This window comes from Astyanax mexicanus, chromosome 15 (genome assembly GCF_023375975.1).
Source record: "Astyanax mexicanus isolate ESR-SI-001 chromosome 15, AstMex3_surface, whole genome shotgun sequence".
NCBI lineage: Eukaryota > Metazoa > Chordata > Actinopteri > Characiformes > Acestrorhamphidae > Astyanax > Astyanax mexicanus.
The window spans coordinates 41,359,551-41,377,159 of record NC_064422.1 but is presented as its reverse complement, the minus strand read 5'-3'; the positions used below and the strand labels follow the sequence as shown (position 1 = coordinate 41,377,159).

The 17,609-nt window shown below is 37.3% G+C and overlaps 1 protein-coding gene across 1 annotated transcript in view; it reads right to left on the bottom strand.

Moving 5' to 3' along the window:
* The window catches only part of itgb3b (integrin beta 3b), a 38,891-nt gene that overhangs the window by 20,288 nt on the left and 994 nt on the right, over window positions 1-17,609 (bottom strand). The window contains exons 2-9 of the mRNA XM_022670315.2: window positions 14,074-14,159; window positions 12,385-12,589; window positions 10,354-10,606; window positions 5,511-5,673; window positions 4,259-4,420; window positions 2,718-2,813; window positions 637-726; window positions 357-491 (exon numbers count right to left, since the gene is read on the bottom strand). Coding sequence (XP_022526036.2) covers window positions 357-491; window positions 637-726; window positions 2,718-2,813; window positions 4,259-4,420; window positions 5,511-5,673; window positions 10,354-10,606; window positions 12,385-12,589; window positions 14,074-14,159 — 1,190 coding nt within the window. The remainder of the gene's footprint in view (window positions 1-356; window positions 492-636; window positions 727-2,717; window positions 2,814-4,258; window positions 4,421-5,510; window positions 5,674-10,353; window positions 10,607-12,384; window positions 12,590-14,073; window positions 14,160-17,609) is intronic.

Below are 17,609 nucleotides of genomic sequence, written 5' to 3'. Positions count from 1 at the left end.
CCACGGTATCCAGGGTAATGTCAGCATACCACCAAGAAGGACCGACCACATCCAACAGGATTAACTGTGGACGCTGTAAGAGGAAGCTGTCTGAAAGGGATGTTCGGGTGCTAACCTGGATTGTATCCAAAAAACATAAAACCACGGCTGATCAAATCACGCAGAATTCAATGTGCACCTCAACTCTCCTGTTTCCACCAGAACTGTCCGCCACCACAATCAATTATTGTGCTCTAAAAGCAGGTGTTTCAGTTTCATTGTCCTAACCCTGTATATTCACTATTCTTACTTTACTCCCTATACTTCTTATACCACCCTCTTATACAGGTATAAATAGATTACAATAAAGCACTAACCGTATCTCCTCTTTTGAGTCCAGAGCAGGACTTGAGACCTGGTATCACCTCCCCATTCAGACACGTTGCAGTGAAGGAGAGACTCAGCTCTTCTGGAACATTCAAGAGCTCCAGCTCAACCTTAGAGCGAATTTTCTGTGGAAACCATAAATCAACTAAGAGAATGAACAAAAATACTTGAGTCATTGAATATTTAAGTGTTTGTGCAACATATATCTTAAGCACAGAAATAATACAGCTGAAAGAAGCCCAAAAAGGACAAAATCCTCTGTTCACTCACAGCATAAGCATCTTGGATCAGTTGGATGACATTGCGTGAGTCCTCAGACAGAGTTCCCACTGCTGTACCCGGGATTAGATCACTGTAATTCTGTGGGAGTTTAAAAAAAGAGACAACCTAATGATCAGCGTTGGGAGTAACGGCGTTAAAACTAACGGCGTTACTTTTTTTCAGTAACGAGTAATCTAACTAATTACTCTGACTGTAACTATAACGCCGTTACCATTTCCGACACCCCGTTACTGCACGTTACTTTAGCCGCTCTATTAACTTTTTTTTTTTTTTTTACTTCGCTTTGCCCTGGTTAACCCCTCCTTTTTCCGGTGAACTTGAGCTTCTGGCCGCTGTGCCTGTGGTTTGGCGTGGTGAAGTGAGGCACAATTGTGACGATTTGCGTGCTCGAATTAATTCAGTGATTGCCGTGGACAGCCCAAGTTCCAAATTAAGGACGTTAAACTCTTTTTAGCTGCTCCGGTTTTTGTGGTGCTGCTGCTTTCTCTTTTAGAGCTTAGATTCTCTGCCCGAACCCGACCTGACCCGTGGACCGATCCGAAATCGGGCTCCTATTTTTATTTTATATAAAGCTCTGGTGTGATAATCACAATGTTGCTAAGTAACCAATTATTATTGTTCACTAAAGCGAACGAAATAGCGAAAACTGAAAGTGAAAAACATTTGTGTTAACTGAATCTAATAAAAATGGTAATAAAAAGGAAAAAAACATAACTATCTCAAATTGTATTTTGTGTTTATAAAACTAACTAAAACGAACTGAAATTACTGATAGAATATCCCCATTTTCGTGTTTAATTTATTTATAAGCGCTGTTGTACAGCGGAGTTGTACAGCGGGCGGTGTTGTGCCGAGTGCGCGGCACCTCGTGGTCCGTTAGTTCTTGTGTAAAGCGCTCGCGCTAGCCGCAAAATACGACAGAAAACACTGAAACTGCAGAATTATGTATGGGATTACAATATGCGTGCGAGGCAGATGAAAGAGAAACAGGAGATACAGTGTGTGAGAACATTTACCTGTGAGTAGCTCATGCAGGCAAATCTCTCTCTCTCTCTCTTTCTCTCTCTCTCTTTCTCTCTCTCGTTTCTTAGATTGATCTCTCTGATGAGATGTGTGAAAACTAATAAAAACTAGCAAGCCCACCCTAAAAACTTACTGAACAGAAAAATAATAATAATAAAATTAAACTATAATAAAAATGAAAAATGTAATCACCTAGCTCTGGGCGCCTCTGCGTTTGACTTGCAGCACTGTGTGTAGCTGTTCTTAAAAATCATTTAAATTAAATAATAATTCTATGCTTTTATGTTACAGTGTTAACATAATTCTGATTATATTTCGCTCATTCAATCAGCCCGAAAACAGACAGTTTATGGGGCGAATCGGGTCGGGCTCGGGCTCATAATGACAGTTCATGGTTCGGGTTGAGTTGGGCTTGGGCAGAACGTGCACGGGCTCCGGCTGGGTCGGGTCGGATTTTTTGGGCCCGATCTAAGCTCTATTCTCTTTTGGTGAAGCTGTATATTAATACCATTTTAACAGTGATTAGATTGTTGTTTTTGTCCATTATTTTGTTTTTATATATATATACATATTTCCTTTGAGTGTGGCTTGGTTTGGTTAATTTCATCCCCAGACGCGTTTTTCAGTTTTTTCCGTTTTTTTCAGTATTACAAGTTTTAGTCATTTTCTTTGGTTCTGTGGAGAATTTCGTTTTGTTTTTTTGAAATTCGTTACATTATATTTTTGTCAACATTTTGGGTTCATTTTCGTTTGTTATTTTTTTAATAATAATAGTAAATGCATAATTGATTTCCTTTTTTTGAGGGCGAATAATAAAAAGTAACATAGCATAGTTACTTTTACTGGTAACTAATTACTTTTATAGTGGAGTAACTCCGTTAGTAACTCAGTTACTTTTTTAGAGAAGTATCGAATAACTATAACTAATTACTTTTTCAAAGTAACGTGCCCAACACTGCTAATGATTCATAGAGCTAATAAATAAAATAACGTAATAAAAAATAAACACATACGTATAGAGGAAGTGGTTTTAATATGACTTGTACCTTGTAAAGAGGTACAACAGGATTGGTGACAGCAAAGATGAGGTTTATGTTGTTCTCAGACATCTTCTCCGTGATCAGAGCAAGGGATGGGTAGTCCTACAGAAATAAATATAAATATTTACAATATATACAGGAAAAGTGTCTATTGGAATTTCCCAAGTTTATTTTCCCATGACTTTTGCCATCTTCCATGGGAACTAAATGCCCTTGACCTCTTGCACTGAATGTGGATGTGATTTCTTGTCTGTTGTCTGTCACATGAACAATTCTAGCCAGACACTATAGGCCATTACAGGGGTTGGACAGTGAAACTGAAACACCTGGTTTTAGAGCACAATAATTTATTGTGGTGACGGACAGTTCTGGTGGAAACAGGAGAGTTGAGGTGCACATTGAATTCTGCCGTGATTTGATCAGCCGTGGTTTTATGTTTTTTTTGGATACAATCCGGGTTAGCACCCGAACATCCCTTTCAGACAGCTTCCTCTTACAGCGTCCACAGTTAATCCTGTTGGATGTGGTTGGTTCTTCTTGGTGGTATGCTGACATTACCCTGGATACCGTGGCTCTTGATGCATCACAAAGACTTGCTGTGATGCGCCAGCAAGATGTGCACCAACAATTTGTCCTCTTTTGAACTCTGGTATGTCTCCCATAATGTTGTGTGCATTGCAATATTTAGAGCAGAACTGTGTTCTTAACCTGCTAATTGAACCTTCACACTCTGCTCTTACTGGTGCAATAATGTGCAATTAATGAAGATTGGCCACCAGGCTGCTCCAATTTAGCCATGAAACCTCCCACACTAAAATGGCAGGTGTTTCAGTTTCATTGTCCAACCCCTGTATATATCTATATTATAGGGGAGTTAAGTATATGGGAGTATATGCCACCCACTGCGCTGTCCACTGTGGGTGGTAATTCCTTATATGATGTATTCCTGTTATATATGTAAGGATAAAGATGGACAAATATTAAATACCCAATGCACAACTTCAGAAATGGAATGTACTATCCATCTGCACCCACTATTAGAGATCAGTCCAACTCCCATAATTCATGTGACCTTGCAATGAGCACACTGACCAGTTTCCTACAATGTAAATGAATAGTGAAGTGATCTATCAGACTATGAAGGAACATATAAGACATCATGTAGTAACTTAAAATTACTGTTAAACAAACCAAAATACTCTGTAAAGAATTATTTAGGTGCTCTTATCTGAGGAGCTGTTAACCTGTGGTTTCTGACTTTCTGTACAACAGAGGTAACTCTTGCTCGTCCGTTCCTGGGGCGGTTCTGATGAGAGCCAGTTTCATCATCATAACCATTACTCAAATATTCACTATTCACTGTATACCTGTAACTCTACCTCTTCACTACTTTACAACTGATGCTCTCAAACACTTTATTAAGAAACAAGAAATTCAAGTAATTACCTCTTGTCGTGTTAAGCGCAGCTGTTAACTGAAAGCCTGAATTCCAGGTGACTCTACCTTATAAAGCCTATATAGCCTTGGCTATGGTGTGCTATGATTACCATTGTAGTAGACATGTTGTAGACGTTGTCTTCGCCCACATGGCACTGGCCATCATTAGGTCGCACAATGCCCGCCAAGCGTCCGTCCAGCGCTACATGAGTCTTAGCATCAGTAGTGAACACCAGCAGGTGGGAAGCATCCGGCCGCCAACCAATCTTGTCCTGGAAAAAGTGAGACAAAAATGGACTAGTTACTGGCTGTGACACTGTTTTTTGGATTTACTGTTTTGGCATTTTTAATGCTAGTTTCACTCTGGTTTTATTGATCTTCTGGTTAAAATAACACATAATAAGCAGAGCTTTTCAGTTGGAGTTGAACAGATTAATTCTGATGGAGTATAAACTCTGCTGAGGGCATATTTAGGAACAAACCAGCAGTAGCTTCAGCCATTGATTGATAACATGACTGGAAACCAATTAACCTTGATATACAGCTCTGGAAAAAAAATAAGAGAGTACTTAAAATGTTGAGTTTCTTTGATTTTACCAAATTGAAAACCTCTGGAATATAATCAAGAGGAAGATGGATGATCACAAGCCATCAAACCAAACTGAACTGCTTGAATTGTTGCACCAGGAGTAAAGGCATAAAGTTATCCAAAAGCAGCGTGTAAGACTGGTGGAGGAGAACATGATGCCAAGATGCATGAAAAAAAACTGTGATTTAAAACCAACAGGGTTATTCCACCAAATATTGATTTCTGAACTCTTAAAAATACTTTATGAATATGAACTTGTTTTCTTTGCATTAATTGAGGTCTGAAAGCTCTGCATCTTTTTGTTATTTCAGCCATTTTCTGCAAATTAATAAATGCTCTAAATGACAATATTTTTATTTGGAATTTAGGGAGAAATGTTGTCTGTAGTTTATAGACTAAAACAACAATGTTCATTTTACTCAAACATAAACCTATAAACAGCAAAATCAGAGAAACTGATTCAGAAACTGAAGTGATCTCTTAATTTTTTACCAAAGCTGTATATGCTTCTGCATTAACCAACACAGAACTGTGAGTGATGATTAAACACAGTGTTTAAAAACTCCAGCAGCACTGCTGTGTCTAATTCTCTTACTGTACCAGCACCACACACACACTAACACACTAATCACCACCTGTGGCCTTGTGAAAGGAGGATAATAATAAAGTACACATTGAAATAGATACAGGACTACAATATGTAATTATTATAGAACTACAAAGTTTTCTAGATCCTCAGTGGAGAATTTCAACCTAATACCTATTTTGCCCACCTTACACACGGCTGCCTGTATGATGGCGTCAAATCCCCCCTCCGGAGCGTCACGATTACGAGAAACCTTCTGCTTCTTCACCTCCTCTGTGAAGCGACCCACTTCATCCGTCAGCGACAGCACGTGCCTGTAGCCAAACTGTGGCTGGCATTTAAACGGGATTCTGTCACCACCAGAAGAGAAATGTACACTTAGTTTAAGTCCGAGGCAGGGGTGGGCAATATGGCCCTAAAAGAATATCACAATATTGTGTACAGTGTAACAATATTCTAATAGAGTTAGAAATCACAGGGTATCTCCCGATATGATATTATCACAATGCACTGCCCACAATAACAAAGATATCACGATACTGTGATTCTGCAATATTCAATATATCACAAGGCAATTCTCAACGATACTTCACCAATGTATTTATTTGTGTCAGTTTGACAGAAGTAGACGTGTGGAAAAAGGAAGCAGTAACTTTAGTAAGTCTAATTGGGGGGCGAGTCTTAGGAAGTTTAGTTATGATAAGTTTAAAACAATCACAATATCGATATATTGTCCCACCCCTAATTACACAGCACTGAATTTTTTTTCAATCTATAAACCTTTGTCTATATTTACCAACACACTATAAAATAATGATAATGTACCAAACTAAACAAAGCAACATGAACACAGTGTAATGTTGCAAACAATTTAACATAAAACTAAAGTGCATTTTTTGTGTGCAAACATAACCAATTATACAAAAATACCCTTAAAGTTGTCCTTCTGCTAAAATTATTTTGTTCTTTGTATAATACAGTGGGTCTCTATGAGTTGTTTATGATGCTGCACATGGAACTTTCTCAACCTCCATTGTCTGCAGTGGTTAGTAAAAGAAAATATTCAGAAAAAAGAGTCGATCAGGAAAAGCACCGTGTCTACGTCAACCCGTGAATTAGTATTCATGGCCCCGCCCACCTTGGCTTGCAACCGCCCACAGGCAGAGCTGAAGCAGAGCGGCGACACCGTCTCGTCAGATAGAAGCTAACAGCACTAGGAATGGCATGGCAGTTCATTCCTGTGTTATTTGTGCGAATAACACATCAGTGTTATACGCTTTGCCTAGTAATTTAGAGCTAAGGAACAAATGGTTAGAATTTGTCTATGGAGGAAAAACACCACCAGCCAAATACAATTGAGATAGATAGGCTTACGTTTAGAACAGTTCTGTTTTAACACTAGTTAAAAGTAAAAAGAATTTTTACTTTTTGGACCTGGACTACCCACCTCTGTGTGTAAGTAACTATAGGTTTACACAGGATCTCCGGTGGATTTGGGTCTCTGTGTTTTACAGAGACTCTAAGAGACTCTAGGTCAGTGTCTGAACTGCACTTAGCAGGGCATTATTACATATGTTGTAAAGTAACATATGACATTGCAAAGACTGTTATTAGTAGGGGTGGGCGATATGGCTCTAAAATAATATCACGATTTTTCAGGGTATGTTCGCAATAACGATATACTTGGCGATATAGGAAAACTAAAATAATTCATTCATTTCTGGAACATAGTATAATAGTGTAACAGTATAGTCATAATGTGGAAAAATAAATAATATATTATAAAATAATATAATGCAGCAAATAATATTGCAGAATATTTAGTGCATGCATATAAACTGCAAACTAAAACAATTAAACAATAAATACACCTAAAGCTTCACAGTAAATAATAGACTACTTTAGATAGACTGAACAGCCCTATTATCACGATATGGATTTTTAATATCATGATATTTCTGTGTCACGATATATTGTAAACAATTTAATATAATATTGCCCACCCATAGTTATTAGTGTAAAAATGTAAAAATGTCTTTATTTTTTACATGTTTCTAACTGTTGTCCGCCTTGCTGTGTCGCAGTGCTGTTAGCCAATCAGAGCCGATATGTTTGCATGTATGAATATTCATGAGCAAGAGCAAAATCCTATTGTTTCTCCTGCCAGCTCCTCCACAGGACTAAAGCAGTGTTATACCAGATCACCGGAGCACTTTTTTTTAATTATTATTATTTTTTTATTACAAAAACAGCTCATATGGGATTCATTCATACTGGAGACACAACTAGACATTTAAAAATGAATTAAAAAACGATGAAATGAGACCTTTAAAGCTTCATGGTAAATTACATCAAATGCTAAATATACTGTTAATACCGTATTTATCACGATATGGATTTTTTTTCTAGTAGTATAGAGAAATGTACAGTATGTTTTAGACTGAGCTATGTTGACAACATGGAGAGACGACTCATGAGAGCTGTAATGGAAAAACATGGCATTTTGAATGAGCTCAATCTGGGCGAGAGTGCCAGACGTCCACTGAGCCCTTAATGATCCACTGGGTCATGACTTGTGCGTCACCTAAATGACCATATTCAAGACTTTAATCATTACCTGCAGACTTAGTGTTTACAAACATACACAGAACCAACACAGTTAAACACAGAACCAACAGGCCTTTACACATTAACACAGTTACCCTAACACATTTTAAATGATTCATGTATATTTATATCCTTTCCCTGGTGATTGTACTTAAAACATATTGAGAAATGTTTAAGTATGCTGTAAATATATAACAGATTTATGTACTTAATTAAAATAAATTAAAAGTACACATTTATATTATACTTTCATCAAATGTTTGAAAGTAAACTTTGATCATACTTTTTAAAAGTACAATGTAGTGTATTTAAAATAAATAGACTACTATAAAGTACACTTTTAGTTTAATGTAATTATATATACTTATTTTGTACTCTAAAATACTTATTTCCAAATATACTTTTATACATTTTTAGCAAAGTGTGTTAAAAACAGCTGTTACAGTACTTCACTTAAAGTTCAATGTATCATGCTTTCAACTTTTTAGAAAGTAAATTAAATTACTATTACTAATTAAGTAAATTAGTAATAGGCCAAAAAATTGTAGTACAGTATATTAAAAATATATTTTGAAACCCAATGAAGTACACTGAAAGTGTGCTACTTACAAAAGACAGAAACGATAAGGCTTATTCGTACTCTAATGTAAATATATTAATATTTATATCAATTCTTAGTACACTCCTAATATACTAGGTGTATACATGTAGTGATACAGTTGTAATATTCATTATTAAATGTATTATAATTTGACTGTAAGCATATTAAATATATGGGGTTACATACATGAAGTAGTTTAAATGTTTAAATGTAACTTAAGTATATTCAAAATAGTTCAATTTTAGTACAGTTAATTACACTTAGCACAATTTAGGTAAGACTTTTGTACTATTTTTATATAATTAAGTAAACAGGTAAAATAAGTACAAAAAAGGTATATAGCATAATAATGCTTAGTAAATTTCAATCTCCTTTTTTTACTAGGGTTTCTTTCTGAATCTTAAACTCTGTCTACTTTATGGTGTACACTGCATTTCATTTGATAAAAAAAATTAATCCATGAACAGTACATCTTGTACTGTTGTGTTATATTACTTTTGTTAGATAAATCTGTCTATAATCGTGACGATTGATAAATAAATAGCAATCAAACTACATATGATTAGCAATTCATGAAGAAATCCAGTTAATTCCCAATGACTTACTGAATACTAGATATGATACTTTTCATTCCTTATTTGTGCAAATATCACATCAGTGTTATACGAATTTGTCTGCGGAGGAACATAACCAGCGAAGTACAATTGATAGGTAGGTGTATGTTTAAAACAGTTCTGTTTACACTAGTTAAAAGTAAAAAGCCACCCCGGGGAGAATTTTTTTCTGGAATCTTTCTGGATCTGGACTTCTACTACTAAGTAACAGGGTTTATATAGGATCTCCGGTGAATTTAGCATTTTACAGAGACTCTAAGACATGGGTGTCCAAACTACGGATATTTTAGAAATAGAATGAAAGTTGGCCCGCTGTTAAGCAGGTTTTTATAATGTGAGATTCAAAGTTTGAACGCTAGGTGTCAGAAACGGGTCAAAGAGTCTAAAAGCGGAGAGAGTGAAGTTTTAGCACAGCAAAACGGGCCAAAGAGTCTAAAAGCGGAGAGAGTGCTCATTTTTAGAGCAGAAAAACGGGCCAAAGAGTCTAAAAGCGGTGAGAGTGAAGTTTTAGCGCAGCAAACGGGCCAAAGAATCTAAAAGCGGTGAGAGTGAAGTTTTAGCGCAGCAAAACGGGCCAAAGAGTCTAAAAGCGGAGAGAGTGCCCATTTCTAGAGCAGAAAAACGGGCCAAATAGTCTAAAAGCGGTGAGAGTGAAGTCTTAGCGCAGCAAAACGGGCCAAAGAATCTAAAAGCGGTGAGAGTGAAGTTTTAGCGCAGCAAAACGGGCCAAATAGTCTAAAAGCAGAGAGTGTGCCCAGTTCTAGCGCATAAAAAACGGGCCAAAGAGTCTAAAAGCGGAAAGGGTGCGCATTTCTAGCGCAAAAAAAACGGCCAAAGAGTCTAAAAGCGGAAAGGGTGCGCATTTCTAGCGCAAAAAAACAGGCCAAAGAGTCTAAAAGCGGAGAGAGTGCGCATTTCTATCGCAAAAAGACGGCCAAAGAGCCTTAAAGCAAAGAGGGTGCGCAGTTTTAGCGCAGAAAAAGGGCAAATGACTTGCCGTAATTAAGGAGTTTAATATTAAGAGACATCATGAAATGAAACAACAATTTGAAAAATCTTAGTTTACACAAAACTGTCAAAGATAAAGATCAGAGGCGATATATAAGTATAAGTATATAGATAGTAGATAGTAGAGTATATGAATGCTATACTCTATTATCTATAATAATATAATGCCAGGGTTCACTGGGTCATTGTAAATCACTCACGAGTAGCATGGGTTCTTCACAGCTTCTGGTGGAGAGATGTACATGTACGGAGACACAGGTTTATCCACGAAAGCCCCAAAACCCATTCGGAGATTGCTGGTGGTTTTACTCATCTCCTCCGCCAGACCCTTTCCGAGTCTCCTAAGCTGAGACAGGTCATCATTCATGGAGTACGACAGGTCCATCAGATAGTACAGGTCGACAGGGTAGTCCTCCACCTGTCGCACCTGCAGCGTGAACCTCTGGGAGTCATCTACAGGAGATTTAAAAGAAGGAAGTGGAGTAAGAGGAAGTTCAACAGATCAAACCACCTAAAAGCATCCATGTTGAATTGGTAGGTGTAAAAAGTCAAAAGGTCAAACAAAAGCACTATGATCGGGAGATCGCTGGTTTGAATCCCAGACATGCAGCTTGCCATCAGCTGCCGGAGCCCTGAGAGAGCACAGCTGGCCTTGCTCTCTCTGGGTGGGTACAGTAGATGGCTCTCTTTCCTCTCATCACTCCTAGGGTGATGTGGATCAGCACAAGGCTGCGTCTGTGAGCTGATGTATTGGAACCAAGTGAATTACACCAATATTGTACAGTACAGTAGATGGCGCTCTTTCCCCTTATCACTCCTAGGGTGATGTGGATCAGCACAAGGCTGCCTCTATGAGCTGATGTATTGGAACCGAGTGAACTTCACCAATATTGTGGTTGATGTAAGTTTACTCAAATAAAAATTACAAAGAATTTATAGGAGGCAGTCACACAGGGCAGAAACACACATTTCAGAAGAAAGATTCTAGTCTACTCAAATATGTTTTGATTTGAGCTGCAAATATTAAAATAATTTAGATATTTGACCATAATTTTATCAAGAGGTACTTGCTTATTTGTTAACTGTTTTTGAACTGAATAACTCTTTCCTGGTTTATCTGGAAATCTGATTTTTTTATTTGTTTGATTCAGTCAGGTTAAAGCTGTGATGCTAACATTGATGCTAACAGACACCGTAGCCAGCCAATGCTAACTGTTCTTCCATATGCTGGATAACTCATAGATAGTTGATGATACATTGATGGCACTACACTGGTTAGAGAGGCACATTCTGCGATTTTGTTTGTCTAATACAGGGGTGTCCAAACTTTTTTTGTTGCGGGCCAGAAGGAGAAATATATTTGAAGTCACGGCCCACAGACTCTGTAATAAAACAAATAATGAAATATACCACTTTAAATAATACTATTTTCCTGATTATTTCATTTACACACCAATTTACTTGACTTATTATCTTTATCTTTGACAGTGTTGTGTAAACTAAGATTTTTCAAATTTCTAATCAGATTTCTAATTTCATGATGTCTCTTAATATTAAACCCCTTAATTACGGCAACTTTTAGACTTTTAGGCCTGTTTTTCTACGCTAGAAATGCGCACCCTCTCCGCTTTTAGGCTCTTTGGCCTGTTTTTCTGAGCTAGAAATGCGCACTCTCTCCGCTTTTAGACTCTTTTGCCCATTTTTCTGCGCTAGAAATGCGCACTCTCTCCGCTTTTAGACTCTTTTGCCCATTTTTCTGAGCTAGAAATGCGCACCCTCTCGCCGCTTTTAGACTCTTTGGCCCGTTTCTGACACCTAGCGTTCAATCTTTGAATCTCACATTATAAAAACCTGCTTAACAGCGGGCCAACTTTCATTCTATTCCTAAAATACCTGGCGGGCCGCTCCAAAAAAGGAAACAGGCCGCAAATGGCCCGCGGGCCGTAGTTTGGACACCCCTGGTCTAATATGATATGTGTTTCATGTCTGTACTTTACTCTAGTCTTTAGTTATGATGTATATTGCTGATTTTCTACTGCAGTAGACTGCATAAAGATACTTTCCAGTCCTACACTGGCTAAGTATTAAGAGTACTATCCCTAAGGGTTGGTTTTCCAGACAGGGATTAGTCCTAGTAGTAGACTATATTTCATTTTCAATGAAAAATCTCCATTTAAAATGTAGTTTAGTCCAAAACTAGGCTTATCTCATCATCTCAGTTGTGGGCTCACCAGGTCTGAGGGTGATGTGCAGTTTCTGTGGTTGGATCTGAGTGACGTCAGTGGTGGATCCTGAGGCCTTATCGCTGAGAGTTTTGTTCTCTGTAACGCGCAGCTGGCTGATGGGATACTCCAGCGCTCCGCTCCTGCATCCTGCAGCTAGAAGGTTCTTCTTGAGGTCACATCGGGAGGCGCCCGGCACGTCCAGCCCAAATTCCTGTTGTCATCAGTATCACACAGGAAGACACTGAGCATTAAAGAGTCTGCAGAGTATCAGTCATATCTAAGCACAGAGTATTGCAAAACTCTGCTCTCTCTTTCCTGTCCTCTCAGGAAGACTAACGGTTAAAAAGTAGAGAAAAACAATGTTCAAAATCTTCATTGTGTAAAAAAAGAAATGGTACAAAATGTCTCAAGGTGAAATGGCACTTAGTACTGTAATGTATTTATGATGTTTGAACATAAAGTACCAATTAAAATATATATATTTTTTATTTTAGCTATCTATAGACGAGTCAGCAATCATTGCACAATATGCAGCTTCATTTAGGGCGTTGTGTCTTTGCTGTTGTAAAGATGTGAAAAGTACACCTTGTGTGACTCAAAATGTGCAAAAGGCATGTACTAATTCTCTTTTACTAATTAATCATGGGTGTGTTTTGAGTTTAATTTGAAATAAACAAATCAGCATGTCACTTGCCATTGCCTTTTTAGAGCCAGGTTTGCTTTGACTTGGCGGATTGCTATTTTAATGGCGCAGCTTTTCTGTGCTTCTCAGTAGAGGGAACTGACCTGCTCGTTCACAATGTGAAGGTGCATGAGCAGGATATTTCTATGAAATAAATATGTTATTTTACTTAGTATTCTGTATATTGTTGATGTAAAAGTTGGGTTTGTGCACTGCTGCATGTCCTTGTGTGTAATGTGTAAAGTGGGGGTGTGTAGCTAAGATAGATAGGTATGAACGTCTGACTGTTGACTGTTGTCAGGGTTTAAATCAGCCAGTGGTGCACCTGTGTTTTTCTCCATCAAAATAGCAATATGCCAAAAATTTACCTGGACACACCTCATTTCCAGACCACCACGCCCATCGGCGTACACATATTCCTAAGCTCCATCGCTATTTAAACAATACAGATGAAGGATGTGAAAATAGACATTTTTCTTCTTTGATTTCCTACATTGTAAATGAATATTGAAGTGATCCAGGCTATGAAGGAACATATAAGGAATCATGTAGTAACTTAAAAGTGTTAAACAAACTAAAATACTCTGTGAAGAAGCATTTAGGTGCTCTTATCTGTGGAGCTTTTATCTTGTGAATTGTGAGGCTGGTAACTGATGAGAGCCAGTTTCATCCCAACAGTGGCAACTAGCTGAGCCTGGGTATCAAACCCACAACCATCATCAATAACACATTGCCCTTAACCCTCACTGCTCCCTGGGTGCCATATTGATTGATGACTGCCCACTGCTCTATGCATATGCGTGTTTGTGTATTAATACATATAATGTATAAAAAGAACTGATAAGATCTGTGATACACTCAGGAAACCACACTGTGCCATTATGTGATTTAATACTGTATATTGCAATAATGATAAACATCCTTAATTAGCCCAGCCCGAGTTACTGATCTTAAAAGCGCTGCATTAAACAGGATGAGATGTGTCATAATAAGTTAAAGGAAGTGAACCACACCTCTTGAGAGCACCACGCGCAGGAATGATGAACCGCCAAACACTGCTGGCAGGTGCTGGCTCCTCGAGATGTGCAGATATTGGAGGCTGAAATACAAGAAAATTAAAATTAAATACAGATTTGAATACAAGTGCTGTACTCTATGCTATATAATAAGTGGCAACCATTTAAGCCTAGCACATCTGTATAAAAATGATATAGACCTCTTGGAATATTCACACGCCATCAGGGAAGAACAAATCCACTGATGGAATAACCTGGTGGTTTTATATGTTCAAGTAGTCAGCTGACCTCATTCTTTGGGCACATAACAATGCTGAACCCAGACCTGACCAGGCCTCAACGGTAGGCACTAGGCATGATGGGAGCATCACTCCAGCCGCCTATCTTCTTACCTTGATGCTCCATCACTCTGGAACAGGGTAAATCTGGACTCATCAGACCTTCACATGACCTTCTTCCATTGCTCAAAAGTCCAATATTTATGCTCCCTAGCAAACTGAAGCTATTTTGCTGGTTATCCTCACTGATAAGTGCTTTTCTTAAAGCTACCCAGCTGTTTTAGCTGTGTGGGAAAGCTCTTACTTTCACTATTAAACATATCCCTAAGTACTAGTGTTGTTCTTCTACCATCTGATTTCACAAAACCTTTACGTGATCATCGATCACCATCATTCACGTTCTTAATAACTTTTTTAATATTGTCACATGTTAAAACCACATCATTAATCAATTATGTTATTATTTATTTATTGTTTATTCACTGTAATGTATTTTTTCCTTAGCAACTTATATTAATTTTTTATAAAATATATTTTCCATTTGCTTCAGAATCTCAAGCTAAGGGCATATTAGTCTACTACATGATACAAGTTATTTTTAAACTAATAAGATTGATATTAACAATAAATTGTGGATTTAAAGAGCAGTAAATCTTCATAATTGCCCTCTTGACTCTTGACTTTTGAGATGCTCCAGAAACATCCAAACATCATTCTGCAACTCTATCTTCCTCTATGAGTCAGTGACGGGTCTAAAAGCACAGACCTGTAAGCCGGATGCTCTACATGCTGTTTTTAAGCTTCTCTGAGAACTGACGTGTCACATGCTGGATAAGGATGATTAAGCGCACTGCCTGCTGCTGCCAAGGTTGTGTTATTGTGAAAGTACAGCGATGGGGAACATCAACTAAACACTGAACAGTGAACTGATGAGAGAACGTCTCTCGATAAACTATGGGAAAGAACAATATGTAGAACATTTAATTGGCTCAATGGCAAAATGCCATGAGCAATAAACCCAGTATGTATATATATATATATATATATATATATATATATATATATATATATATATATATATATATATATATATATATACACACACATACAAGCCATCAAACCAAGCTGAACTGCTTAGTTTTTTGCACCAGGAGTACAGGCATAAAGTTATCCAAAAGCAGAGCAGTGTGTAAGACTGGTGGAGGAGAACATGATGCCAAGATGCATGAAAACTGCGACTTAAAACCAGGGTTATTCCACCAAATATTGATTTCTGAACTCTTAAAACTTTATGATGATTCTTTGCATTATTTGTTATTTCAGCCATTTCTCATTTTCTGCAAATAAATGATCTAAATGACAATATATTTATTTGGAATTTGGGAGAAATATTGTCTGTTGTTTATAGAATAAAACAACAATGTTAATTTTACTCAAACAGAAACCTATAAATAGCAAAATCAGAGAAACTGATTCAAAAACTGAAGTGGTACCTTAATTGTTTCCAGAGCTTTATATATAACAGCTACTTTATCATTGCACTGAAATAATAATAAAAAAGTATCTGTACTTTAATGTTTAATGTTTGTCACTCAATGCATTTGGTTCTACTAATTACATTTCAAAATAAAAGTCTGTAGCCTACTTTTTTACATTACATGTATTTGCTTTTTAAAAGTGTTAACAGAGACATTATAAATAAGGAAACTGGCCACCGACTTCTATATGAATGAGATTTCTCATAACACTCATAATCATAGCTTCCATTTATGGATAACTCCACTTGTGTGGAGTGGAAATGCATGCTGTGGAGATCTGCGCAGGCACAGTAGCCATAACAAGCAGAAAAATCATGTTTTTGTGCCTTTTTGAGCTAAATATTACAAACTGTTTTCAGATTTTATCAGTGATTAAAATTTTGTTGTCAAAATGGTAATAAGAGAGTTGTGTTTTTTGAAGAGGTAGAGTTGGTATACTATGAATAGCTCTATTTGAATAATGTTCGAATCCATATTATGGCAACCAAGAACCTCTCAACTGAGTAAAGACAAACTTTGAAAGTGCAGTCGCAAAGACCATCAAAATGCTATGATGAAACTGGCTCTCATAAGTACCGTAATAGTCTAATCCATATTATGGGAAGAACAACGCAACTAAGTGTCACAGTTTAGCCCATGTCTGTCATGTTTCTCCCTCATTTGGTCTCTTGTGCTCCTGCCCCTCTGTTTACCTGTCATGTTTCCCAGCCATGTGCTATTGTTGTGTTTTGGTCCTGTCTCCGCCCTAGCCCCACCCTGTCCCAGTTATTTGTAACCCCGCCCCCTCTTGATTGATCCTCAGGTGTTTCCAGTTTCCTGTTCCCTCCATGTGTATATAAGCCCCTTTGTTTCAAGCCTTCTTTGTCTAGTCTTTTGTTAGTTTGTTTGCTGTCCGTGATCAGGCTTGTTTCATGTCTCTTGATGTTTGTTAGCTTCCTGTTTTCAAGTTTAGTGTTTTGTAGTTTTGTATTCAGTGTAACTTTGGTTTATTTTGTTTGTTTGTTTGTTAATTTGTTTTAGTTTGTTAATTTAAATAAATATAATTATTCTGCACTTACGTCCATCCCCTCACTTCTGTAACACTAAGTAAATATACAAAATGCTTTAAGAAAAAAAGAAAAAATTAAAAATGTTATGATGAAACTGGCTCTCATCAGGACCACCCCAGGAAACCAAGGGCAAGAGTTTCCTCTGTTGTACAGGATAAGTTCATCAGAGTTACCAGCCCCCAGATAATAGCACCTAAATGCTTCACATAGTATTTTGGTTTGTTTAACACTTTTTATCAAGTTACTACATGATTCCTTTATATGTAGGTGTGTTTAAACTTTTTGGTACTGTAATTGTGAGAACATACCTCATAATTGAGACATGTCATAAAAGCGACATATTATTCTGTAATTATGGCATTTAACATCTTGTTATATTAGAAACTGTGTAATAAAAACAGCATAGGTTGTAATTATGTGATAACATCTCATAATATATAGATACATTCTCATAAATATGAGGTGTTCTTGAGTGTTAAAACTGTGGAGGAACCCCTTAAAGTACCTCGAGGAGCCTACAGTAAAGGATTTTTAGAAGATGTAAGAAAAAATGTTTCCTTGAGGTTCTTTAAAAACCATAAGAAGCTCCTTAACAGTTTAAAGAGAAACTAAACCTCCTGATCTTAGCTGATTCCACCCTCAGCTTTGAGAGAGGTACTGGGTGATGT